Source organism: Antedon mediterranea, chromosome 8 (assembly GCF_964355755.1).
Source record: "Antedon mediterranea chromosome 8, ecAntMedi1.1, whole genome shotgun sequence".
Classification (NCBI taxonomy): Eukaryota; Metazoa; Echinodermata; class Crinoidea; order Comatulida; family Antedonidae; genus Antedon; species Antedon mediterranea.
The window spans coordinates 11,112,151-11,139,268 of record NC_092677.1 but is presented as its reverse complement, the minus strand read 5'-3'; the positions used below and the strand labels follow the sequence as shown (position 1 = coordinate 11,139,268).

General features: G+C 32.5%; 1 protein-coding gene across 1 annotated transcript; it reads left to right on the top strand.

Moving 5' to 3' along the window:
* Positions 1–120: 120 nt before the first annotated feature.
* LOC140056389 (amine oxidase [flavin-containing] B-like) lies at positions 121–25,594 on the top strand. The gene is made up of 17 exons (XM_072101750.1): positions 121–297; positions 2,608–2,703; positions 4,131–4,225; positions 4,619–4,756; positions 5,345–5,449; positions 6,245–6,440; positions 6,883–6,981; positions 7,196–7,287; positions 7,887–7,970; positions 8,385–8,460; positions 9,146–9,233; positions 9,439–9,492; positions 10,216–10,273; positions 11,446–11,543; positions 19,034–19,145; positions 22,901–22,963; positions 23,862–25,594. The coding sequence occupies exons 2-17, from the start codon at positions 2,652–2,654 to the stop codon at positions 24,015–24,017; spliced, it is 1,566 nt and encodes a 521-aa protein (XP_071957851.1). The 5' UTR covers positions 121–297; positions 2,608–2,651; the 3' UTR covers positions 24,018–25,594.
* Positions 25,595–27,118: the final 1,524 nt, after the last annotated feature.

The window sequence follows — 27,118 nt, the reverse complement described above, 5'->3', positions numbered from 1 at the left end:
TAAATATTAAATAACAATCATAGTATCAATCTTAATATAAACGTTTTATTCGTACTTCAATGAATGTGCCTTAGCTAAATAACAGTTATGTTTGTATTTACATTCCGTAGTTATGTTGACATTAGTTTTGCGATGCTGTTTGCTACATCATTTGAATAAAGGTCAAAGTACCTGGGAAAAGGGTCATATAGATAATAATCTATGTTGATTTTCAAACAAACCACTCCTGATATCGTCTTCTGTCGTGATAAGAGAACCGTATTCATTTGTTGTGTTTAATTGAATGTAGCTGTAAAAGTAAGTATGTTTTATAAATAGCATTTTGACTAGAAAGAAATTACTGCATGCTTCTGGCTGGTTTGACTAATAAAACTGTAGTGCGTAGTGTAACAAGTAGACGAAGTAGTTCCATCATACGCTGATAAGTTGAAAGTGGATTAGCCTCAGGGCATTATCACATTCATCATGTGCTACGACGGACGGATAGATAGATTTTGCCATTATGCCTAATACTAATACGGGGCTGAATAAAGTAATAGGTTTAATATTTTGTCTGTTTTCAGAGATTTGAGATTGCAGATTTGGGTAATCAGGTTTTTGTATTTTATTATAACTTTATTTTAAAGCTCAGCAGGCATGAATTTTAAATATAATATCTGGTTAATTGTACATAAATAAATCAAATAGTTGTAACAGAAATTAAGACGAAAAAATATGAATTTCCCTTAATATGGTCAAATCCAAAATTTGGCAAAATTCAGCTATAAGAACCAGGAAGACTTTTTTTCAGTAGTTAGTAGTTTAACCTAATGTAATAACATTTCAGGTGACTCCCTAGGAGGTGAAAAAAGATGGTGGATATACGGTGGATAATTGTTGCTATACCATGAAAATTGAAACTGAAGTTGAATAAAAATACCAGAAATGTAAAATTCAAGTTATATAACCTATATTTATATATCATCTGACAACATTTTTTACCAAACCGTCATTTTATAAGTGAAAACATTATTTTTTCATTTTTTTTTCTACAGAAGTGATTAACTTTATTAAAACTACAAAAATACCATATTCAAAGTCTAATTTAATTAATATTTATTTTTCATGTTTTTTGGGGGACAATACATCTTTAACCAATCCTGCAAGCTACTTTAACATACATACAATACAGTTCAACAAGCAAACAAATTAAGTTGTATTTCTGCAATAATGTGACAGCTACACTGCATGTTTGATTTCAATTTAGATATTTAATCAAGCCTTATTATGATCTAGACAAAATGGAAAAAAGAAAAATCAATATTTTACTATTAAGTCAACAGTTAGAGCAATTTACTGATTTTCAAGATTTTTCCAATTACTAGACCTACTGGAGATTTCAGACTTCTAAATTAGAAAATTATAATTTACATTACATTATATAAAATAATGTCTAATAAATTCTAATTTGTAAACAAATCACACATTTTGACTATCTTAGAGTCTCGCCAATTAGTAACACTATTATACAATAAAATCATGACTCTTAAAATTAATCTTTAGGGAGACTTGTGTGATTTTTGTATCAGCTTTGTAATTGACTGTAATGACTATTTACATTTATAGATATTTCATACTGATGTCTAACTTGAAAAAAAAATGGACTATTTAATAAAGAGTCCCACCAATTAGTAACATAATTAGTGATTTTAACAAATTAAATGTCCCAGAATTGGTCTTTAGGGGTAGACCTGTATGCAGTCTTTTGTGTATCACTCATCTAGTCTATCTAAGCCTTTCATTGTTCAGTGTCAAATGTGACTGCATTGACATTACAAATGTGGCACATGCAAGCGAAATCGGACATAAGTCGCATGTGTAGATTTGTAGAGACAACAAAAAACAATAAAAGACTAAAAAAATTACATTTTTTAATTTTTTACTGAATATGATAGCTGAAACAGTAATTATTTACATTACCTTGGTGTTTTTATATTTTGGGAAAAATAAATAAATACATTTTAACATTTTGTGTGCTATGTTGGTTAAAAAGATGGTGTAAATTATGTATGATTTTCATACTTAACTTTAAAAGCAATTTTCTCAAAACACTGAAACTTTAGACTGAGATATCTCTGGAAGTTGACATGGTATCAAGATATTTTTTTCAGCATTTTAAATCTTGGTTTATGTAGTTTTAGTATTTGTGAAAATCTCAATTTTGAAAATTCCGACTTATGTCTGGTTCCCTTGCATGTGCCACAAATAAGAAGGTAGTGTTTGCTTAGTAGAGTATGTACACTGTGTTATTATAATTATTATTATTTATTCAGGCAAAAGATTTTATTGCTAAAATATAAACAAATCAACAAATTTAACAAACAAAATGCAAGGAGACAATACAAAATTATAGTCACTAGCTGCCAGGAAAGCACAAAAGCAGCCTAAGCCACTGTCACCAATTAGGTGTGTAACTCCAACCAATGACTACTATATAAATAATACAAATATAAATAATACAACAATAATTAATCATAAAAAAATGATTAGAATAATCAGTAGGAATTTATTTGAAAGAGAAATTTGTTGCTAATTACTATTGATTTTTTTCTTTTTCTTTTTCAAAAGATCTCAGCAGGTAAAAACCGGGTAACCACAGGTAACAGTGAAATATGTCGAACAGTGGAAAGCATGATGTTATTGTTATTGGAGCTGGCATAAGTGGTTAGTAATTTTAACAATTAATGATATATTATTTACAGATTCTGCACTTACTCCATATTAAAGTAAACAAACAGTGACAAATTAAAAAAATATATAACTATCCTTATCATGAAATATAATAAGAAGAAAAAGAAAATTGCTTTTACAGTTCTAAACAAAAATCTACTTTAACATCTGTCACTTTAATTTTAACAGAGTTTGTACAGGTTTTTGAAAGTTATGACAATTAAATTCGGCATTTTCAAAGCCACTAAGCTCCTAGAAGAAGACTTTGGTTTTGGAAATATAATGTTTTGTATATTTGGTACAAAAATAGAATTTATATATTGGACAAATACATTCTTTGAGAGCAGTGCATTCATTCAATCATTCATTGAAAAGTTTATGACTGTCGACTGTCTGTTACCAGTCTATGTCTATTCAAACTACGGTACTGTAGCATCTACAATATAAAACTTTATGGCAATGTTTCCGTAGCCAAAACAAAATTATAACTTTTTAACCAATAAAGTGCACATGATCAGTCATTTCGAAACACCCAGATGCCCATTCACAACGCAACAATTAGCCCTTCAGGTCAAAGGTTAAAAATTATTGCATTTATCCGATAAATGAGATAACTATCGGTTAATTTTTCGTGAGTGGAATCTGTTACCACAGGCAGTTTATTGGTTAATTATCGATTAATTTTTATTGGTTAATTTTTGGCTGAGGAAACGCAACCTATGTCTAATAAAATGTAATGTGCCTTTATATGGACATGACAATGTCATATCACTTCCATATTTGGGCACAATCACACTTTTTAGTAAAAAGTTTGATAGTGTAGACAGAGCTTAACATACATTTCTCTACATCAAAGCTCTGTGTGTAACAACATGTCACTACTACACATTATAATTGATTAATTCTTAATTAATTTTCCTTCATGATATTCATGGCTACCCTGGACAAGTCATTAAGCTTTCAAATGCACCTGCATTGCTTCTCAATTTCCTGTTACCTTTACGCAAAACGATTTACCGATCTGTAATTGTAGATGTTAATGTACATTAATGGCAGCTTAACTTTGACACCATTCTACAAAAATGATGTTTTACAGCGTACAACATGAAATAAACAGTTTCAGTGACTTAATAATGAAGTTTTTAACATACATGTACAAGACCAATTTACAATAATGCTGTTCCCTTACCTTGATTAAATCCACAAATCCTACCTTTTAATTTGCACTTTTAACATTAATTAATTTTGTGCTTTTTACATTTTCTGTTGATTGTTCAGCACTTAGACCATGTCTGGTCAAATTTATACTTATAGGACTAGACTAGACTTTTGTCTGCATTTGATGATGAAAAAATGTCAACACAAAAAAAACATTGTAATAAATATAAAACTGTGCGTATTGGTTTTTCATTGATACTTAGGCTTAGCTGCTGCCAAATTTCTTCATGAGCAAGGGTTAGATGTTCTGGTATTAGAAGCAAGAGATCGAGTCGGAGGTCGTACATACACCCTGAAGGTATACAGGCCTATCATTTTAGTTAATTTATATATGACAACACAAAATCTTATTAAAATCTTGAGTTATCTTTATCTTCAATGTGTAAATGTATATGTGGGAGGAATAAACCTGTGTTTTACAGCCTAACTGAGCTGAACTGAACACAGATGTGGACAACACATACCATAACTTTCTTCTCTCCTATGTTGAGTGCTGCCACCAAACGGCGTTTATATGTCTGTCCACAATAATATGGGTCGAAATATTAAATATCGTACCTCTGTTGCTCTCTGCATTTTTCAAAATATTTCACTTAGTTTTTGGTTTATTTAATTTGTTTAGATTATTGCTTTAAAAAAATAGCAACAGCTGAAATGATACCTTATTTGATACCTTGTTTATCTGTAACAGGAATCCAAAACGAAGTATGTTGATGTAGGTGGGTCCTACATTGGCCCGACACAGAACAGAATCATACGTCTCGGAAAAGAACTTGGGGTTGGTAACTACAAGGTTAACGAAGAAGAAAAAAGTATATTGCTGCTGAAGGTACAATTTTATACAAATCTGCTTTTTAATTTCTAATTTAGAAAAAAAATGTACTGTATTTATAAGCATTCTGTAATCCCATGTGCTCAGACAATCCTAAACAGAATATATGCTTGATCTGATGAATATAGCTGACCTGTGTTAACTTTGATCAGCCAAATCCATGTATATATTAAGTATGGTACCAAGCTTTATTGTGGACTCATGCTGATCTCTGTTGCTCTTTCTTACAATTAAGAACTATGATGTTCCACTTCACAAAAAGTGAAAACCAAATTGAACATATCGTACCAACCATAGTTGATTCCTAAGCTGTTGGCATATATTTTTTACAATTTTGTTTTGCTTAAAGCCCTGTCTACCCTATCACACTTTATGTGACAACAACATATGATGTGCCCATATTTGGACAAGATGATGAAATATTATTACCATGTTTGGCCATTTCACTACCATATTTGGGCACATATTTTATCAAACTAGTTTTATAGTGTAGACAGAGCTTTATGAAATTGTATACTCCAGTTCCAATTTATTCTTAACAATTAATGAAATGAAATTCACTTTGTTCTCATTTTTGTATTACAGGACAAAGTACGGACGTTCCGAGGGTCTTTGCCAAGTATCCACAACCCATTTTTGGTCATGGACTACATCAGTAACTGGAGGTTATTTGATGAACTTGCAAAAGAGGTTAGTAAATGTATGAGGATAACCTGTGACTCATAGTCTTTTGGGCTGACTTACTGACAATATGGTGTAGACAACAAGTTTTCTCTCCCCTAAGGGTACTCGCTTTGTGTCAAACATCTGCCACCAACTAGCACCAGACGTCAGTCCATAATGACCACCCTGATCAGCTTCGAAGGCTAGATGGACCACCCTTGTAAAATATTGTTGAAATAAAACTAAAATAAAAACAGTGGCTGAGATGAACCAGAACACCAGTGTAACGCCTTACTCTTCCGAAAGATAAACTGGATTCTTTAGTCCACACAACACAGAAGAGTATACTGTACCTCTAGTTCTGAGAAGACTTGTTTTACAATCACTTGAAAATATATATATATTGATCAGGTCACAAAAGCTTATTATTCAAATTCAAATTGATTCACTTTCCTTAGGAGAAACATATAAAAACTGTACAGCAAAAATAAACACATCAGAATGAAGATTCACACGAATCAAAATGGTTTTAACAAGTTATAAGGTGTCAAAATCATTGTGAAAAAGGGCAGACTTAACGCTATCACAGATACCATGATTGACACAATCCACAGATTTACACATTTTTGAAAGATTAGAAAGACTTTATTAAAATCTTACCTACCTGTATCTTTCTATAAGAAATAACACACCCTCTGTATTCTTTTAACATGGATCGAAATATTAAGCAGTGAGCCCTCTCTCGCCGAATATAGTTTTGCCATACATTTTGCCAAGTAATTCACTCAGCTTCTGAGTGCTTTCATTTATATATTTTTTCAGATTCCATTGGAGGCACCATGGAAGTGTGCACATGCATTGGAATATGATAATCTGAGTGTAGAGAATTGGATGGATAAAAACTGTTGGTGTAGCTTTACTAAGGAAGTGACGACGATGTTTGTACGATTGGCCTTTGCAACAGAGCCTAGGGACCTGTCATTTCTGTACTTTCTGTGGTATATTAAATGTGGTGGAGGTGTGTCTTAACAATCAATCAAAACAAATTTTATTCCATGAAAATTAGATAATGTACAATTTCATCAATAAGTTATGGAAAAAGAATTAACAAATAAAAGTGTTTACACAAAGACCTCTTATTATACCAAATCAGATAATAAAAGTTTTTAACTGATCAGAAAGGCTTCCTTGGGTGAATCCAGAGGAGTAGGAGCATGGTCTTTCCTTTTAACAGCTAAAATAAAATTATGAATTACTTTTTGATCTATTTTTAAGAGATTATTAATATTGGGCTCTTAACTAATTTTACTAATATTTTTTTTTACATAATAACATTCATATATTGTAAATACTAAACAATCTAACAATCTTTTTGTACGCAAATAACTATAAGAAAATGAAGTGCATTTTCCTAGGTTATATGATGAAAGGAAAATTTAATGTATTTGTATTGCTTACAGGTCTTCTTCGCTTCATCAGTACTTCCAACGGCGGACAAGAAAGGAAAATGATTGGAGGATCACAACTAATTAGTCAAAAGATTGCTGAAAGATTAGGCAGTATGTATTTGAACTTTAACCTTAAAACACTCAATAAATGGATAATTAAGATTTTGCACAGCATCATTTTTAGCATAACATAATTTTAAAACATCTTAAAAATCTAAAATTATTGCTTAAAAATTTCAAAAACATTTCAATTTACAATTCTTTTATTGAAAAATAAGTCAAATATTTTTAATGTTACAACTAATTCTTATATTTTTTATTTCAGATCGTGTTCTTTTATCAAATCCTGTAAATAAGATTGACCAATCAAAAGATGATATTATTATGGTTACTGTTAAATCTGGAGAAATATATCAGGTTTATAAATGTTATAAATACCCAATCGAATTAAGAAAATGTTAAAGTATATAAATATGGACTTTTTTTCATTCCCACAGATTTTCTCATCTTTATCGTTTCAAATTAACTAATTAAATTTTAGTATATCACCGGGCGGTTTAGAATTCATGTTCTGTGCCTGTTGTGTTTATATATATCATTTTTGTAAATCCAAAGGCAAATTACTGAAAAAAATGACAATGCTGTGGGTATCAGTGGCTGGATCTCAATGGAGATACAAAAATAAAAAGCAAAAAGCTAAATCAAAACGATAAAGTAAACAGCCAGAAAAGTTAGTAGAGCTTTCGGGCAACACTAGCCCTTCATCAGTGCATTTTTGTAAATATAGATAATTATATTAGGCCTACATGTACCTACAATTTTGAGATTTGAAATTGATCTTTGACCTTGATGACCTAATAAACACAATTTCAAACATTCTTATACCAAGCTGTACCCACCTACCAAGTTTAAAATTGGGGACCCCAAGTTTCTGAATAAAGTCGGACAGACACGCAGAGATTTGGTGAATTTTACTAAGAGTAAGATAGTTAATAACATCATCTTTTGTTTTGTAGGCATCATATGTAATCAGTGCTGTACCCCAAGCAATAATTGGAAGGATCTCATTTAACCCACCATTACCAGCACTTAGAAACCAGGTGAGATTTACTAACTGTATTACCATTAAAAAAGCAAGGCAGAATATCTGAAAAGGACAGTGGAGATTTACTGTTACCATTAACAAAGGCAAGGCGCAATATCTGAAAATCTCAAAAAGAAAATTGGTGACTTATTTTCCACAATGCGTGTGGGCATATGCCGCGCTTCAAAAGCACCTGGCGTACCCATTGCTGAAGCTAATGCCGAAATGGTTATAAAAGTGCCCTATATCATTTGACCACTCTTTATAAAGTCTCCCGATATTTATTTTATTTTTCAAGTTTGGACCTCTGTAACCTTTAAACTAACAACCCCTGTGGGTGATCACAAAAGTTGTGCAAAGACCATACTATAATGATTACCATAAATCTGTATCACATTTTTTTCACCTTGTACATTCTTCTATTTTGCAGCTAATTCAAAGAATGCCAATGGGTTCATGTATCAAGACAATAATGTACTATGACACAACATGGTGGAGAAATCTTGGTAAGTTGATATCCATGTTCAAAATTGTAGGCACTCCTCGACCATAGTTCAAGCTTTTTGGTTTAAAACCATGTTTATTCTTGTTCTAGTCCATTTCAGCCACTTAATTGTGGACAAATGAATGAACCCCATTTGATGGCAGCTTTTCGACACAGGAATCTTTAGAGATGAAAACTGGAGATGGACCTTGGACTACTGATTGTGAGAGTGTGGGTTTGAATTCAACGTTTGCCTCTTGCTTGCTGCCTGGTAGCGATTTTTTTTTCGAACATAAATTGGAGGCTTCTTATGTGAAAATATAACTTATAACCCTCTAAATAATATCACTATAAAGTTAAAAAAAAGTTGGGATTCGAACCTCATACATTGACATGCATATTCTATTGTCTAAACCATTACACACAGACGGCTCGATGGAAAGAGTTTTCGTTAGCGAATTGTAGTTAGCTCAATTCTTACATCACACCTTTATGGATATGACTAATGAATATTCATGTTTATTTTGTGACGTTTCCACAACTCACGAAAACAAATATCCGTGCCTGGTAAGGTCAAGACACAACTTTACGCTGGCTAGCATGGAAGTATGTTTCTGTACCAGGGTAATAATATGTACAGCGCTTAGCAGTTTCACACATTACTGTAAGTGCTTTATAAATCTAGGATATTGTTATTACAATTGCAGATTATTGTGGTATTGCTCTATCTGATGACATTGTTGGTGGCACACAAGATGATACAAAACCAGATGGGTCATACCCAGCTATTATGGGGTAAGTGACCCCAGTTCATGCAAACATGTTAAGTAACATCGACATCAGAACTTTAAAACAAAATGTTAAAAAAATTACAATACCATTAGTGACAAATACAGATAATAAATCGATTCCTCTATAGCAAAACATACATATTATATAAAGCTATACAGGTATTTGATTAAAGAATTTCATATGTTATTTGTATTCCTCCTACATACAGATTTATTAATGGTCAACGGGCCAGAGAAGTTTGTCATTTAACTAAAGAAGAAAGGTATGTAATTCATATATTTAACCTATGATGTTTTTAGTCGCGTGGAAGCGACTCTATAGTTCACTATGTCGGTCGGTCTGTCGGTCTGTCGGTCCGGTATCACTATGCGTTTTATCGCTTTCTGACCTTATCTTGATATCAGTTTAATCTAGCTAGGTCAATTTTTCACAGTATATTCCTTATGGCCAGGAATCAATGTGGTTATGTTTTCACGGTGCGCAATACAAAATTACGCGGTCTACGCACGATTTAACAAAATCACGTTTGTAATCATATCTTCACAACCATGAATCACAATTAAATAAAATTTGGTACTCATAAATTTCAGGGCATAAATCATCATATGGCAATACAATTACGTGCGTAGCGCATGCAACGCATGCGTACGCGCGCTTAAAATTTTCAAAATTTATTTTCGATGAAATAAGAGTACGTTTCAGGCAATTTTAAGCGTTTACAAAATTGCCATGAATGCGCATATTTTTGCGCGCGCACTGCGCGTTAAATATTATTGCGCACTCTTTGCTTTTAGTTCACTATGTCGGTCGGTCTGTCGGTCCGGTATCACTATGCATTGTAGCACGCGAATGGCTGTTGGCCTTGTTTATATCCAGTGATATTGTTAAAATTGAATACATACATGAAATATACATACATACATGTATGAAATATGTTGATTTGGAACTATATATCTTTGACTATTTTTTTTGTTTGCTATTATAGAAAAGAAAGAGTTGTTCAGTATTACTGTAAAGCGTTCAATTCAGAGAAAGCCTTACACGTAAGTATATTGACTATTACCCTTTCACACCTGAAAAATATAACTTGTAACAGGTTTGCATAGTGTAATGACAATTTTGTGAAAAATCTCCCGAGATTTCCCGGGGTCCCTTGTAAAACACACTGATAAAAGGCCTGTTTTTGTCCCGAGATGTCCCGAGTTACTGCATATGCGTGTATTGCCCTGATACTGACCAATCATAGCAATCAAATTGTGTGCAACTATTTCTCCTGAGATTTCTAATGGTTCGCGTATGCATGTGTGAAAGCGTGTAGATCAAACCTGGTTACAACTTGTTACACGTTGTAACAATTTATGTAGATGTGAAAAGGGTATATGAATGGACTAAACGCTATAAAGTGAATAACATTCTTCAGATTGTAGGTTTGCACTATCTATCAGACCAACTTTCCAAAATTATGGTTGAACCACCTCAGGTTTTTTTAGTCAGTGTCAGATTGGTTGAGACAATATACTTTACACAAGACCACCACCTCACACTCTTTCAATCCACTCCTGTGTGTAACTACAGAAGCACTATTTAAGAAAACCCTAAAATTACACTTGTTTACAACTGCATATCCAATAATTGATTAATTACAAGTAATAATTAATAGTGCATAGTGCATAAGAACATTCTTACATTATTTAGTTTAAAATATGCATATATAGTAGAACCCCTATTAAGGGGACACCGTCAGGACAAGTTTCCCCTTGATAGAGGTGTCCCCTTAAGGGTTGGTAGGGACACCGTCAGGACAAGTTCTCCCTTGATAGAGGTGTCCCCTTAAGGGTTGGTAGGGACACAGTCAGGACAAGTTTCCCCTTGATAGAGGTGTCCCCTTAAGGGTTGGTAGGGACACAGTCAGGACAAGTTTCCCCTTGATAGAGGTGTCCCCAAAGGGTTGGTTATAGAGAACATATATTTCTCCTCGTTCATGTCATGGGAAAGTTTCCCTATAATATTCCAATGAATGGTTCTACTGTAGTTAGTATAACAACCCTCCCACACTCCTTCAACAAATACAGTAGGACTCCTCCTTTGGGATATACCTCTATTCAAGGGAGACTAATACAATATAATGGTAAGAACTTAATTAATTATATTTTAAACTTTTGAAATCTTGTACAGATTTGTATTAGAGTTTATGATTTGAAATGTTTTTTTGTAGCCTGTTGATTACATTGAACATAACTGGATGGAGGAGGAGTTTTCAGGAGGCTGTTACATGGGTGCCACGCCACCAGGGGTTCTAACTTCATACGGAAAGTAAGAATAACTTTAAATTGTCTTGTTTTTGTGTTGTTAAAATGTTAGATAAATAAAACTTTTTGCCTAGACTTTTACAGACAAGAGCATCACCAGCCATGACACAGATTCTGTTTCGAAATGTCTTCACAAAACACGAAACTTTTAAAAAAAAAAATTTTTTTTTTCTTTTTAAAGAATTTTCTTTTTTTTAAATACCACATCCAACAACAAGATAACTCACAAATTACAGGATGGATGAACTATTTTTAACATTTATTTATTTTGCTCTCATATGAGGCTTAGGGAGAGGAGTTGTGAGTTACAACTAGGTCAAGATTAAACCCTGGACCTTTAGAATGGAAAGGCAAGCATGTTAACCACCAATCTACAGCCCCACTACGCTTGCTGATAATTTCTTTTTTAATTTAAACTAATCCAATGTACACACTTGCTTTAAAATATCTAAACCAAACTGACTATGTATTATATATATATTATATATAAATCCAAAAGCAAAATACTGAAAAAAATGACAATACTGTGGGTATCAGTGGCTGGATTTCAATGGAGATACAAAAAAAAGCGAGAAGCTAAATCAAAACGATAAAGTAAAACATCCAGAAAAGTTAGCAGAGCTTCCGGGCAACAATAGCCCTTATTATATAATATATATTTTAAGTAGGCTATAAGAAAACAAAAAATACAAATTTTTAAATTTGTATTTTTTGTTTTCTTAAAACACCTTTTCCAAAAGATGTCTTCTGCCCTCTAGTGTTAAGAAGAGTGGGAGGAGCTGACCATAAAATGTGTTTACCAAGTTATTAAAACAATGACATGAGACACAACACTTAGTACAATTAAATCATATTGTTATGATTGGCTAAACAAACATAACTCCTGCCAATCAGTTTTTATCTGAAAAAGCTTCTTAAAGAAAAGCGGGTCGCCCTTTTTTATCTTAATTTAATTTTCAATCAGGGTCATTGTATTGAAGTTTTTTAGTTGATATTAAGCATGTGTTTATGATATTAATATCTATCCCTGACCTTGGCTTTTATTTTTCTTTGTTTTCTTTAGTTATTATTCTCACACTGTTACAAAGGCAGAATACATCCTACTTATTACTAAATCTTCGCTTTTTGAATGCAATTTTTATTAATACTCAATTGTTACTATTTGTTATATTATTACTGTATTTTAAAATCAACAATACATTTACTGATACTATTTTAACAACATTAGTACATTGAATTTGTATTTAGATTACACATTATTCAATTTGGTCATCATTTCATTGCAAAGCCAAACTATGTTGAAATTTTATAATTTTAGGGTCATAATATTTTTTTTTTCTTTTTCTCAATTAATTCATAAAACATTAATATTGTAGGACCTGTGACAAGCAGGTTTTCATTTGTCGTTTAATTCCCAGAGAAGGATAGAGGAGGAGCTGTTATGTAACGATATATTTTGACACATAAAACAATTCATTATCTAGTTTAAACAAAATTGAAATTCACAGGAATTACAGTAATGTATAAAACAATATAATACAATTTTTAAGAAATGTATTTCTCTTTTTAATTTTATTAGGTGAGGGTTGTATCTATTTTCTCTATATTTTTTAGTTTCATTGGTATATATATATATCATATATATCTTTTCCTCGCTGTTAAAAAATGTGAAGCTTTATTTTAGATTCATTCAAGGCTGTAGCGAGGTAAAAACAGACAAGGCAAAGATGCTTTAAATATAATGAATAACATAAAATATGATAAGCTGTGCTGGGGATTTGGGGTAGGTGGTGAAAACTGAAAATTTCAGACGAGATGAGCACCTTGTCTGCCTCATGATGGCTGCGGCCCTGCATTTTACTCACACCGTCTGGTTTTATTGTTTCCTTAACTAAACTATTCGAGTTAATTAAACGTTATATTTTATAGTTTTCCTGTTACCTTATCTTAATCATTCTGTTTTCCATGTTTTCTATTCATTAGTTCCTGATGACATTGAGTTCTTATCTTCTGTTTATATTTTAGTTTCCTTACGTTTATGGTGGCCCAAGTATATATGTTGATTTTTACTTTTTCTATTGAGCAGGGAAATACAGTTTTAAAAGTGTTATTTTCTTGTCTGCAAAAATGGGTTCACGCACACACACGAAAATAATAATCGCCAAAAATGATCGTAAGTTTCAAACACCACAATTTTTTCCGGCCTTGATTTTTAGCTGTAACGCAATCACGGTTTCAGATTGATTTTACCTCAGAAGGTGCTGACTCTATGTGGATAATGGTCATCATTACATAACCAACCAGAAACATTAATGAGAAACCGGTTTATTCAAAGGGTGTTCCCTTAATAGATGTGTTCCACTGTGGTGTCCCCAAAGATGAATTACTGTAGTTTTTTACCGACATCACTTTTCAGGCGCAGATTTAGGCGGGGCTAAACAGGCTTTAGCCTCCCCCCCCCCCCACCTAAACCTAAAATTAACTTTTACAAATAAAATAATGACTATTATTATTTTTCTGCAACCTGACGGATCATTTTTATCATTTATGAAATATTTAGTCCCCCCTAATCTATAATGCTGGATCCGCCCCTGCTTTTCTTCAGCTGCGAAAGTGCTATAAACAAATTTGTTTTGCAAACATCATCGGCCTAATAGTACTGTAGTGTTGGTGGCATGTTTGTCACTAGTGCCATCACCTGTATGTTTACATGTTGTTTGTGTTCACCTGTCTAATTGTTAGTTATCATTGTTGTAAATCTTAAGTACCTGTTTGATAGACAGTGATCTATTTCTTGTCAACACTATTTGATTTACATTTATTTGTGTGACCTGCCAGTCGATGATATAGGCTACTAGGACAGCAGCAAACTGTCTCACTATTTTTTGATCATCCATACAGAAGGTGGTGTTGAAATGTGTGCATTGGAAATGATTAGAAAAAAAATACAAAGAAGAGTAGGGGTTATTTCCACTAGACATATGCTAATAATGAACATTCAACTATCTCAAAATCAGACTCCATGAAAACCAGAAACTCTCCCAAATTTACAATATTCTTCAGATCGAAAAGGAAAATTGTTTGTTGGTGAAAGTTTCCTATAAAATGTAGGTTAAGGGTTACAAATAGAAAGCCTAGTAGTTAAGTGAGATATAGACCAGATTTAGAAAAGATTTAGGTATAATGATAATCAGACATTTTTTCACATAGAATACCACCTCCGTAAGTAATTAAGCCTCACACCAATTGTAACAGCCTTATCTTCTTCACCCCAATCCAAGTCATTACCATGCTCTACATAAACATGTCACCCTCCGCTATCAGTACCTTTTAACAAGTGTCTCTCCTAATGGCGTCAATGACGTTGTTTACCTCTCATTATCAGAATCAATTTTAGTGTTTAAGATAATACACGTAGGTCGTTAGAGAAATGCTTCTGTTTTATTACAACTATCTATCTATAATTTTTAGGTCAATCACATTAGCAAGTGAAAAATCTGAATTCTCGTGATGCATTTTAAGTTCAGTGTTGTATATTCAACTCAGGAAGATCAATTATCACTGTTCATATTAGTTATTTGTCTTATTCATTCATTCAAGACGATATGCATATTATAATGCTCTGTCTACACTATCAAACTAGTTTGACAAAAAAAAGTGATGTGCTAATATGGTAGTGTTATGACATCATCGTGTCCATATATGGGCACATCACATTCATTCATTTCTCTTTATTTAAGACTTCATATCCATAGAATAAACAGTATAATAAGAAAAAAAAGGTACTGTAAAAACAGTTTACATTTAGGTGGAAAAAAAAATCATTGTCATTGTCCTTATCATCATTTTTAAATTTTTCTAACTAAAAATTAGAACCTCTATAAATACGAGGTGACCTTTGCGACCAATAAAGTGTCTCCCTTGATATGGGTGTCCCCTAAATAGAGGTTGGCCATAGTGTGTTAGAACATATTTACCCTCATTGGTTTCATAGGAATGTGTCCCCTTAATAAAGATGTCCCCTGAATGAATAGGGGTGTCCAAAAGTAAAGGTTTCTACTATACTGACAATTATGAGGAATACATTTTTCATTTGTGAGAATAAATGAAATATATTTTGACATTGACATTCATAATAAGTGAGGCAAAAAAGAAATAGATTTACACACAAGAAGATTCAGGATGCAATAACCATAACCAAAATTAAAAGAGGACCCTGGAATTAATTAACTTAGCTGTTCTTCTCTCAATTTTTTTATTTAATTTGCCTTTCTGGGTTCACTAGTACAATAAAATAATAACATTTATAAAAAAATGAAAAAATATAATTACCATAAATTTTAAAGTATGTTTTTTTTAACTGTTATAATGCTCACTACATGCAGGTACATTACATCTTTACGCACACAAAGAGATTCCATAGTGGGCACGAGAATTTAATTTATGTGTTGCTAAATTAACTTATTGATTTTAAAATTGGTTTTCTTGCATCATTTATGAATTGCAAAGCATGTAGTTGTTTAATGTACTGATTAGCCCCTTGACAGATGGTGTAAATTAAAGATTTATTACTTAAAGTAAATATACAACCGAAAAAACACCTATGATGCGGGTCGATGTTGAACTACAGACAAAAGGTCAAGGCTTGTACATTCTTAAATTCGTCCCCATCTACTAAATGGACTGCGATTTTGGCCATTGTTATCACATTCATAATTTATAGATGTTTTTCAGGTGGCAAAGGTCGGGTCATTTTAACCTATGCCATCAAAATAAACCATCTATCGCATTGTATCACATCACCATGGAAACCGATTTTTAGCTCATTGCTGATTGGTAGTCTCATGGGGTGGATCGCCACCTTTATTATCATCATCGTTTAATCAGGAGAAACTTGTTTATGTGGTGCTTTGAAGCTAAAAGGGATTTTCATGTTACCCTTATATGGTCATGTTCAGATCAAGTAGTGTTAGCTACATAAGCTGCCACGACTCAATATGTTGTGATTTGTTTATGATGAAGTGTTGAAAGATTCTAATATAATATCTCTGCATAATAGTAATAGTGGCACTGTAATAAATCATATAATATAATTAAATAATAATAATTTTTATCTAATTTTAACAATTTTTAGCCTCTTAACTTTTTGTGTGTGTTTTTGTAAATTGTATTTTATATTTTTGTATTTTGCCAGTTTTCAAATCACATTTCTGTTTTTTAAATGGACAATAAAGTATATATGACTATGACTATGACTATATGACTATGACTGTAGCTTGGTGCTTTATATGTGAACTTACCAATCCCAGGGTCCAGGTTCAGATCTTCTCCACAAGAATATTCTCATAGCTGAAACTTCACTGCAGCTTCAATTTTTAAGTTTGAAAGTGATTAATGTATATTGTTTTAATATTTGTATATTTTGTAATAAAACTATTTATCTGTTTATTTATCTTTTTTTTACAAAATTAGTTATGATAATAATAATCTATGGAAGAATAAGAAAATGTCCTACTTCACTAACATATGATTAAGGACAGTATTCCCAACAAATATCAAAGTCCAGTTGTTTACCAGTTTAAATGCCCTGGTTGTAACCATGACTATAGTAATAATGTATTAGATGTATTAAAACACTTTAAATCACACATACTCCAAACTAAGCATATGTAAATTTTCTTTTTTTATTTATTTTTTTCTTACACAGATCACACAAGTCAGTTTTCCTTTTTTATAGATTAAAAAAAAAAATAGATCACACAAAATACAAGCCAAGCGATAATAACAAAAAACATTAAGACTATAATAAAACTGCAGTGACGTCAATGAACTGGCTAACCAATGTCATAACCTCACAATGTATATTTTTTTTTAAGAATATGGTTTTATTGTTGCAATTATATTGCCTGTTTTTACGGGTAAAAATTAAATATCATTTTATATAGATTTATTATTTATGTGTAATAGAAATGGGGCAGTGTTTAAACACCAATTGTACAGTTATAAAGGGGGGGGGGGGGTGGGGTGGGAGAAGGAATTTAGAGAGAAGTCTAATAATTGGAATTATTATAAAACAGTACTATTATATACCTAGAGGTTTCTTTGATGGGTGCTGTGTTAAAAAATAGGCTAGATGGAAAGCTTTATAATAAAGCTCTGTCGACAGTATCAAACAAATGTGATGTGCCCATATATGGACATGATGATGTCATATCACTACCATATTTAGACATATCACAACCATATTTGGGCACATCACACTTTTTTTGTCCAACTAGTTTATAGTTTGATAGTTTGTCACAAGGAAGCATCAAAACCATTAAGAACCCAGATAAATTGACCTATTAATTTCCAGTATTTATATCGACAATGTGTTACCAATATTGTATTAGCAATGTTAACCAAATCATGCACAGAAAACCTAAATATAATAATTTAATAAAAGCTTGAGCAATAAACAGGTCCCTATGTAGAAGTAGGTCATTTTATGGGGTCAAGTAATTGACAGGACAGTATTGGAAAAATATATAGGCATTGTTAAATAATGATTATATCAATGATGATACCCTAGGGGGTGATGCTACACTATAATATCCTGTCCTTACTCCCCAGGGGTAACCAAATTTACCCCCAGATGCAAGATAGCCTAGATTAGATGCTTTTGTTCAGGTCGTAGTGGCGTATGAAGATGTATACAATAATTAAGCTATAGCTTTATTAATAAAAGGTGATTTCTTAGATAAAAATATTTATTGTGCTGTTTTGAGTTGATGTATAATTAAAAGTTATATCAGCAATTACAAAAGAACTTCAAAGGGACACCACAGGTGCATATACGCTCTTAACATTTGTATTTAGTTTTGTCAGTATAGAGACTTACCAATGTTTTCTGATAAATTCCTTCACCAGCCCTGATAATATAAAGTATTTTTATATAAATATTAATGTATTTGATAATAATTAAAAATATGATAGTCATGTTTAATCATGACCATGTTCATGTCACCTTTTTTCTGTTTTTTTTTTCACAAAAGTAATATTAATATTTCAAATACATTTATTTTAATTGATACAACAATACTTTATAGTACTTTTTTACTGGTGGTGTGAATTGAAAATGAATTAATTTTTTGTGTCAATTTTTCCAAATAAAGTCTAGTTCACTTGGTACACTATTCGCAAGGAGTAGGGGATCGTCTCCCGGTGTGCTGATCTGGTAGGCGCTGCACTGCTGCTTGTCGTGGGTCCGTGGAGGACCTAATCCAAATTTCCTTAGTTTGATGACACATATAAATACCAAATACCAAACATCTTAGAAACTAGTATCTCATACACAAAATAATGCAAATTATTTCTTTAATAAAAAATTGTACATATGAAACCCACATTACTTTTTTTTTTATGTTTGTGTATTTTGTCATTTTTAAGTTCTCAAGATCCATGCTAAATAAATATGGACTTGAATTGAATAATTTATTTCATTTTATTCCTCAGGGTTATACACAAGCCTGTTGATAGGGTATATTTTGCTGGAACAGAAACAGCCACTGCATGGTCAGGCTACATGGAGGGCGCTGTTCAAGCAGGTGAACGTGCAGCTCGTGAGGTACATTTTTTAATTAAAAATATTTTTGCTACTTCAATTTGTTTTCCCTGAAAAGGGTGGAAAGCCGGTTTATTTAAATTTATAGATTAACAAAAAAACCACAAATCAGTTTTTGTTTTTCACATGGGAGGGACACTAAAACTGTTTATTTGTTTAGACGGTAGGAAATGCATAATCCAAAGGCAGCGTGCTTGATACGAATCAAGGAAGTTATCATGATTCGTTGGTAAAAAAAAATCCATTTGTATTGTGTAATTGAGCAAAAGTATATAAGGATTTAACCAGGGATCAATCATGTCTCAAAAGTGTGGCAAAGATTAAACAAAGTTTCAACGAGTCTGACCGTCACCGCCAAGTACACACACGGCCTACTGTGGATGTCATAAACTTTAACATCTTTCGGATTCCCTGACATAGATATCCCGTGAGGCTTGAGTGTGCGTACTGCACGCGAACATCGTCTTCATAAGGCTTTCGTAAGCCTCATGTGTGTATATTATTTCCTTAAGTTGTGTCGAATGGCTTTTAATATCAAGTGTGGTTTTGATTGTACGCCCCAAATGCTGAAAAGTAATTAAGATTAAAAAAAGCATTGTTATTCTTTGTGTATTATGTTATTGTTTTTTTTTTGTTTACTTAATTATTCATATTGTATATTCATCATATTTCTTGATAAATTAGAAAATATATATTATATATTGCAAATTCTCTATTTTCCAAATTCTCAGTTTTTCCAAATTCTCCATTTTCCAAATTCTCCATTTTCCAAATTCTCTATTTTCCAAATTCTCTATTTTCCAAATTCTTTTTTTTTCCAAATTAAGTATTTTACAAGTCTATGTATCAATAGCTTATTTTTTAAATATAAAAACGTGTTTTTTTTTCAATAACTCTAATATTTTTATTCTTTGATTCTTGTACAGTAATGATAATTATTAATATAATTTATATTAATTATCTGTGAATAGGCTTGTCTCACAATTCAGTATAATGCAGTATACTATGAAAGGTAACCGCCACAGAGTCCTACTAGCCATCTTATAAAAATTAAAAGAAAACAATACATACCCAATCAATGTACATAAGCTTAACAATATTTTTTTTACAAATAATTTGCCTATAAATATTTAGTTAAAACATTTAAGAAAAGACATTTCTGCATGTCCGAAAATGAATAATATTGAATGAATATTGTAAAATGGGCAGGAGGCCTCTCTTTATTGAATAAACAAATGATGGTAAATGAAATAAAAGAAATATTTTAATAAAAATTACTCATTAAGCATAGTCAACAATTAGGTATTATTGAAAATAGACACTTTCATTATTCTGATAGTAATAAGTAAATTAATATACAAGCCTGGGTTCTTATAAACATTATATTTGTGTGCCAACTCCATAAGTTTCTTAATTGATGTGTTGGTAATCTCTAGTTAATCAGTAATTGGTTATCAGTCTTGTAAGCTTATGACATGTGCGTTGTTGCGTGAAACTCCTCCTTTTTACAAATCCAGCTGTTTAAGATGGCGCCATCTGTTTTACTAATGAATCCAGTTTTGTATCGTCCTTTTCTCAGCTGCTTCTTTGTACTTTTAACAGTCTGATGCTACTCTAGTGTTTTTATTAATTACTTTTCGCAGACACATAAAAAAAAAATCTTGAAATTCGAAGAAAACATTCAACGTTTCATTTCAGTAAAACTTTATAAAAATGTTTCAAAAAGGTTTTTATAATTTTTTCATGTCATACTTTAGCATTTACAATAAATGAATTATGTCTTATAAAGGTTATATTTTTTACTGGAATTTGTTATGTTTACCTCATTTTCTTGAAGGAAGAAATAAATGTTAAGTTGAATTGAATTGAATTGAAATCGTTTTCCAACTAAGTATTCCACATTTTCAATTTTATCTAAGGTACATTATATTTTAAGAAAAAAATTAGAACAAGTTAAAAATCAAAAGACTTTATTTCAGGTAGAAACTAAACCAAAATTAACTCTCCCAATACCAAACTACCTGACAACTGAAAATGCTACGAAAACCACTTTCCTGGAGATAAAAAAAAAATCCCAATTTCTTTTTAGCATCAAAAAGACATTAATAATTTCAGAATTTCTAAATTTCTAAAAAACTAGACATATTTTGCCAGCCCATAAGTGGTTCCGATTCACACAGCAGCATGTTTAATATTTTTTCTATTTTGTCTATTTGACATTCTATTGAGGTTGTTATGAGTTTCCCTATTGCATCTAAAAATAATCAAGGTATTGCCACATACTTAGAAAACAAAGGTGCTTACAAAACCACAGGGAGCACCTGAATGTTTTATGTTTTTGTGGGCATCTTATGAACAAAATGCTTTCTAAAAGTTCTAGTTTTAAGGATTATATTTTAAAAAATAATAAGAGGACACTTTGCTATGATACAAATGAGGGTCAATACACTATGGCCAACCTCTATTTAGGAAATACCACTTTTAAGGTGACACTTTTTTTGGGTCTTGAAGGTGTCCCCTTAATAGGGGCTCTACAGTACCAAATATGGAAGTGGTATGCCCAAATATGGTAATATTGGGCATATCACATTTTTTTCACATATAGTTTGATAGTGTAGACAGAGCTTTAGTATTTTATTCATTTATGTCAAACAAAACATTTGCTTAGTAAAAACACCGGCAGCCATATAAACTTAATTGGTGTCAATCAGAGGTTGGCGTCTTTCCTAAATGTAAGACACTCTATTTCACATACACTCATTAACAGGTGGAGGTAGGGAGGTGGTTATGAAACTTTAATAACCATTAATTGAATTTAAATTTCTCCTTTGTGTCTTCATTGTATTGTTGAAATGCTTTATGATCATGACAATACAAAGACTGTTGTTATTGTAGTGTAAATCCTGACACAAGTGTGTGCATTTTAATAGCTTACTATAGTATACTGTGAAGGATTTTATTTGTTCATATAATAGGTTGTTATTTTTCATATGATAGATTGAATGTGGCAACAGATACTCACTCATCCTGGCCCACCTCTTCCTACTCTCATCTCTACCTCCTCCTACTCCTACTCTCCTTGGCTCTACATCCCACACTCCTGAGCTATAACTCCTCCCACTCTCATCTCTACCTCCTCCTACTCACCTTGGCTCTACATCCCACACTCCTCAGCTATAACTCCTCCCACTCTCATCTCTATCCCTCTTACTCTCCTTGGCTCCACCTCCCACACTCTGCTAAACCTCTTTCCACTCTCATCTCTACCTTCTCTGACTCTCCTCCTCTTACTCTCCTCAGCTCCACCTCCCACACTCCGCTCTACCTCCTCCCACTCTCGATCATCGGCTCCCCTCCCACACTCCGCTATACATGCTCCCATACTCCTTGCCTCTATCTGCCACATTCCCTTGCTATAACTACTCACATGTTCCTTGGCCCTGACTCATTACACCGTCTGCTCTAACTCCCCAACTCTCTGCTCTAACTCCTTCCATTTTCCTTGACTCACCTCTCACACACCTCTGTTATAACTCCTCCCATTCTTCTCTGCTTTCAATAACCCCACTATTCTCTAATCTGCTCTAATCCTCCCCGCTCTGGTCCCTCTCCTTGGTTCCACATATCTCACTCATCACACTCTCCTCAACTTTATCCCACTCTTCTTGTTCAGTCTTCCCTTTGCTCTGACTACCACCCAACCCAACACCCCCACTCCTCGTATAATTTAAACATTTTTAATAATTTTTATTTTATAGATCTTACATGCTGTTGGTAAGATAAAAGCTGACAAAATATGGGTAGATGAACCAGAGTCAAAGGTCAGATTTTATTTTTTATTTGTTAATGTAAAACATGAATTATTAAATATCATACAATTGGGAAGGGGGAATATGCAAATTACGTCAATTCAAGTTGGTTCAAAATTAGATCACAAATTTCAAAATAAACAAGATTTTATTGAGGACAGTGCAGTTCCTTAGGGAATGAATGACATTATTTTTAGTTGTTAATTATCATCAAACAGCTGTTAAGATGCTATTAGCAGCAGTTCATGGCACCTTCTTCCCTCATAGTGGAGGGAGCATAAACGGCACAAAGATGTGTGAGCTATGACACGGCAAAGGAGAGGTAACGCTGATTAATACTAAGCTGTGCCATACCCACATAGAGGGGGTAATTGAAATAAATACAGATTTTTTTTTATTAAAAACACTTTTGAGAGATTCACTCACCTATTTTATTTCCATTCATTATTATGATACAAACATAATCATCATAATCTTTAATATATTTATTATCATTGTTGTATATATAATTCCAATAAATATATTTCTTTTAAAATAGAAATTATTGTTTCTGCTTCTGTTTTTGCATTTTTTTTTTTGTTTTTTTTTATATTTTCATTTCACCTTGTAGATCAATCTATCTATCTATAGATTTATCATTTTTCAATTTATAATTTTAAAAAAATGCAATACATTCAAATTGAGATACATAGGATTTTTTAGAATGTATTAAAAAAAATAGGTATTTAAACTAAATGTATATGTGCACATTGAGAAATAGAAGTCCATAGGGAAGAGGTGAGCCTTAGTAAAACAGGTGGGTATGGTACGGTAAAGTGGATAGGGAAGAGGTGAGCCCTTAGTGAAACTGTTCGGTATGCTACGGTAAACAGGTGGGTATGGTACGATAAAGTGGATTTATTTTTTTCAGGAGATTCCAGCTTTACCTTTTGAAACAAGTGTCGTAGAGAACATGATTCCATCTATTCCGGGTTTTCTGAAGTTCTGTACTGCGACAACTTCCGTGGCTACAGCTGGTATACTTGTGTATATTTACCGAGACAAGATAATTGATGCTCTTAAATAAAGCATAGAGATAATTTCTCTTTGAGTGAAATAAGAAATAGAAATAGATAGAAATTGATTAGAAATCGAACTTGGTATATTAGGTATGTGATAATACAGTAATTTTAACATATGCCTATTGTATATGTCGTATGATTGATATTATCTATACAAGTAGTTATAGATCATAGAATCATTATACCATGGAGCAATTAGATTCCTGCATGATTATATTACATTTATCTGGTTTAGATGCAAAACTTACCGTTAGATGCCTTGTACTGTGTACTAGATTTCTTGTAGTTAGATCATAGAGTCATTATACCATGGAGCAATTCAGATTCCTGCATGATTATATTATATTTATCTGGTTTAGATGCAAAACTTACCGTTAGATGCCTTGTACTGTGTACTAGATTTCTTGTAGTTAGATCATAGAGTCATTATACCATGGAGCAATTCAGATTCCTGCATGATTATATTATATTTATCTGGTTTAGATGCAAAACTTACCGTTAGATGCCTTGTACTGTGTGCTCGATTTCTTGTAGTTAGATCATAGATACATTATACCATGGAGCAATTAGATTCCTGCATGATTATATTATATTTATCTGGTTTAGATGCAAAACTTACCGTTAGATGCCTTGTACTTTGTACTAGATTTCTTGTAGTTAGATCATAGATACATTATACCATGGAGCAATTAGATTCCTGCATGATTATATTATATTTATCTGGTTTAGATGCAAAACTTACCGTTAGATGCCTTGTACTGTGTACTAGATTTCTTGTAGTTAGATCATAGATACATTATACCATGGAGCAATTCAGATTCCTGCATGATTATATTACATTTATCTGGTTTAGATGCAAAACTTACCGTTAGATGCCTTGTACTGTGTACTAGATTTCTTGTAGTTAGATCATAGAGTCATTATACCATGGAGCAATTCAGATTCCTGCATGATTATATTATATTTATCTGGTTTAGATGCAAAACTTACCGTTAGATGCCTTGTACTTTGTACTAGATTTCTTGTAGTTAGATCATAGAGTCATTATACCATGGAGCAATTCAGATTCCTGCATGATTATATTATATTTATCTGGTTTAGATGCAAAACTTACCGTTAGATGCCTTGTACTACTGTTGATTTGGTAGTATCTAAATGCTAAAAAATGTCCAAACCATAAATCGTGTGTTCAAGATAGACCAAAGTAATCTAGACTGCTTTGGATAGACATAGTTCCCGGGATAGTTCCACAGGTGGAAGAAGCCATTGCAATTTGTACCGAATATTGAATTGCGCTATTTTGTCTGTAATATTATTTGTTTATTGCTGTGATATAGAATAATCCCCATAGTGGGTGAGTCGAAACGTCATTCCGATTTTAACCTTAATATTTTTGTGAACATTCCTGTGAATTACAAATACAATTTTGTGATATTTTTATTGGCTAGCTATCGTTTGGGTAAACCCTTTTTAAAAATGTAATTGCTCAATGTCGTGTGTTTTAAAGTATTTTTTAATGAGCCTATGTATAACTTGTCGTTTGTGTGACGTTGAATGTATAACAGTAGGCCTATTAAATGTAGTTATTTGTTAGGCATATTAAATATACTTTTATGTTACTAAATATGAACTGTTGTTATTACTGTGTTCACTTGTTGGTTGTTTTTAACAGTTGCCTGATGGTTGCCTTATCCAGTAACATTTCACCACCTGGTTCACAAGGTTTAACCAGGGAGTTAACGCCCCTGGTTGAACACTCACAACACCACCTCTTTCAACTTGGAATTAAAACGAAAAAAAAAATCGTGAGAATGCGTGATTGTAATTGATTGCTTTTCGGAACCTTAGGATTTTTCCAGACAAAGTCATAATAAATGTCGTTGTGACGGAAATTTGAAAAATAACACGCATAAAAAAATCGGAGCAGTTTAGTACTCTTTAGGCCTATCGTTTATTATTAATTAAATCGGCACGCTCCCGTATGCAATTTATCGTCACGCTTATGTAATTAACGGTTAATTTAGTTGAATTATTGATTCATTACCTGCCTTGTAACATCAAATATTGACATGACTAATTGAATTGAAAATATAACAAGCATAAATATTAGTTATTAGGTCATCCGGCCTATCTATGCTTCAGCTTATTCCTGGCTCCATGCTCTATAGAAGAGCTACAGGAAATATAATAGAATGGCGAAGCTAAAAATGATAGGGATATCCGGTAGAAATAAATGACCGTATAGACTTTTATTATTTTTTTTACCACTCCAAGCGTCCTGGTTTTCAAGTCCCATCACATGTCATTTTTTTAAAGGACAAAATTACAACTCCACTCCCAAAGACTTTGTTTATTTAGAGCATCTTGTGTATATGTTTGTCTTGTGAACCTCTGAGGGCCGGGTCCCTAATGATCAGCAATTGCTGAATAGGGGTGTTCCAAAAGAAGGGTTTTAATATATTCACATTTTCAGCTTCCCATACAAAAAGCCGCAATCGAATAAGTTGATGTTTTCAGTGTTACCGCGGGTCTTAGGGGAACAAGGCCATATACATGGCTGCAGTCGCGTGCTCAAGTTAGTGTTTACCGACCGACCGACATAGTGAGCTGTAGAGTCGCGTTACATGCGACTAAAACCGACATAACCTGTTGGATATGATAACATTTTTGTATTTAACTTTGGTCGACCTAAACAATGGGAGGTTAAGTTGCTGAACTTAACTAATGTGTAGTACACTACGTGCAATTATTGACAGTTATTTTGCATTTTAATTGTTATACTTAGGTCTATCTTGATTTACTTTATATGTATATTATTAGGCCTATGTATTGCGATTTTGATTCTTATTTTGGAAACCATAGACAAAGAATAACAGTTTTCTTTGACTATATATTTAAAATAGACATTGCATTAGAAACACCGCGGCAAAGGAATGACAATATACTTTGGTGTTCGGTATTAATGTTTCTATCTTCCAAATCCCTCTATACGCATGAGCGCGTAAAAGCTGGCGCTTTCGATTCGCGCGAACAAATTTATAGTGGAAAATCAGCTTTAATGATGACACAGACGTAAGTTTGCTAAACTCTAGCGCCCTCTGAAAGA

What these genes read in the sequence shown, in the direction of transcription:
- LOC140056389 (XM_072101750.1), top strand. Translation starts at nt 2,652, where the DNA reads ATGTCGAACAGTGGAAAGCATGATGTTATTGTTATTGGAGCTGGCATA. An exon ending in TATTGGAGCTGGCATAAGTG is followed by an intron (nt 2,704 to 4,130) that starts GTTAGTAATTTT and finishes ATTGATACTTAG; the next exon opens with GCTTAGCTGCTGCCAAATTT. An exon ending in AACATGGTGGAGAAATCTTG is followed by an intron (nt 8,461 to 9,145) that starts GTAAGTTGATAT and finishes TTACAATTGCAG; the next exon opens with ATTATTGTGGTATTGCTCTA.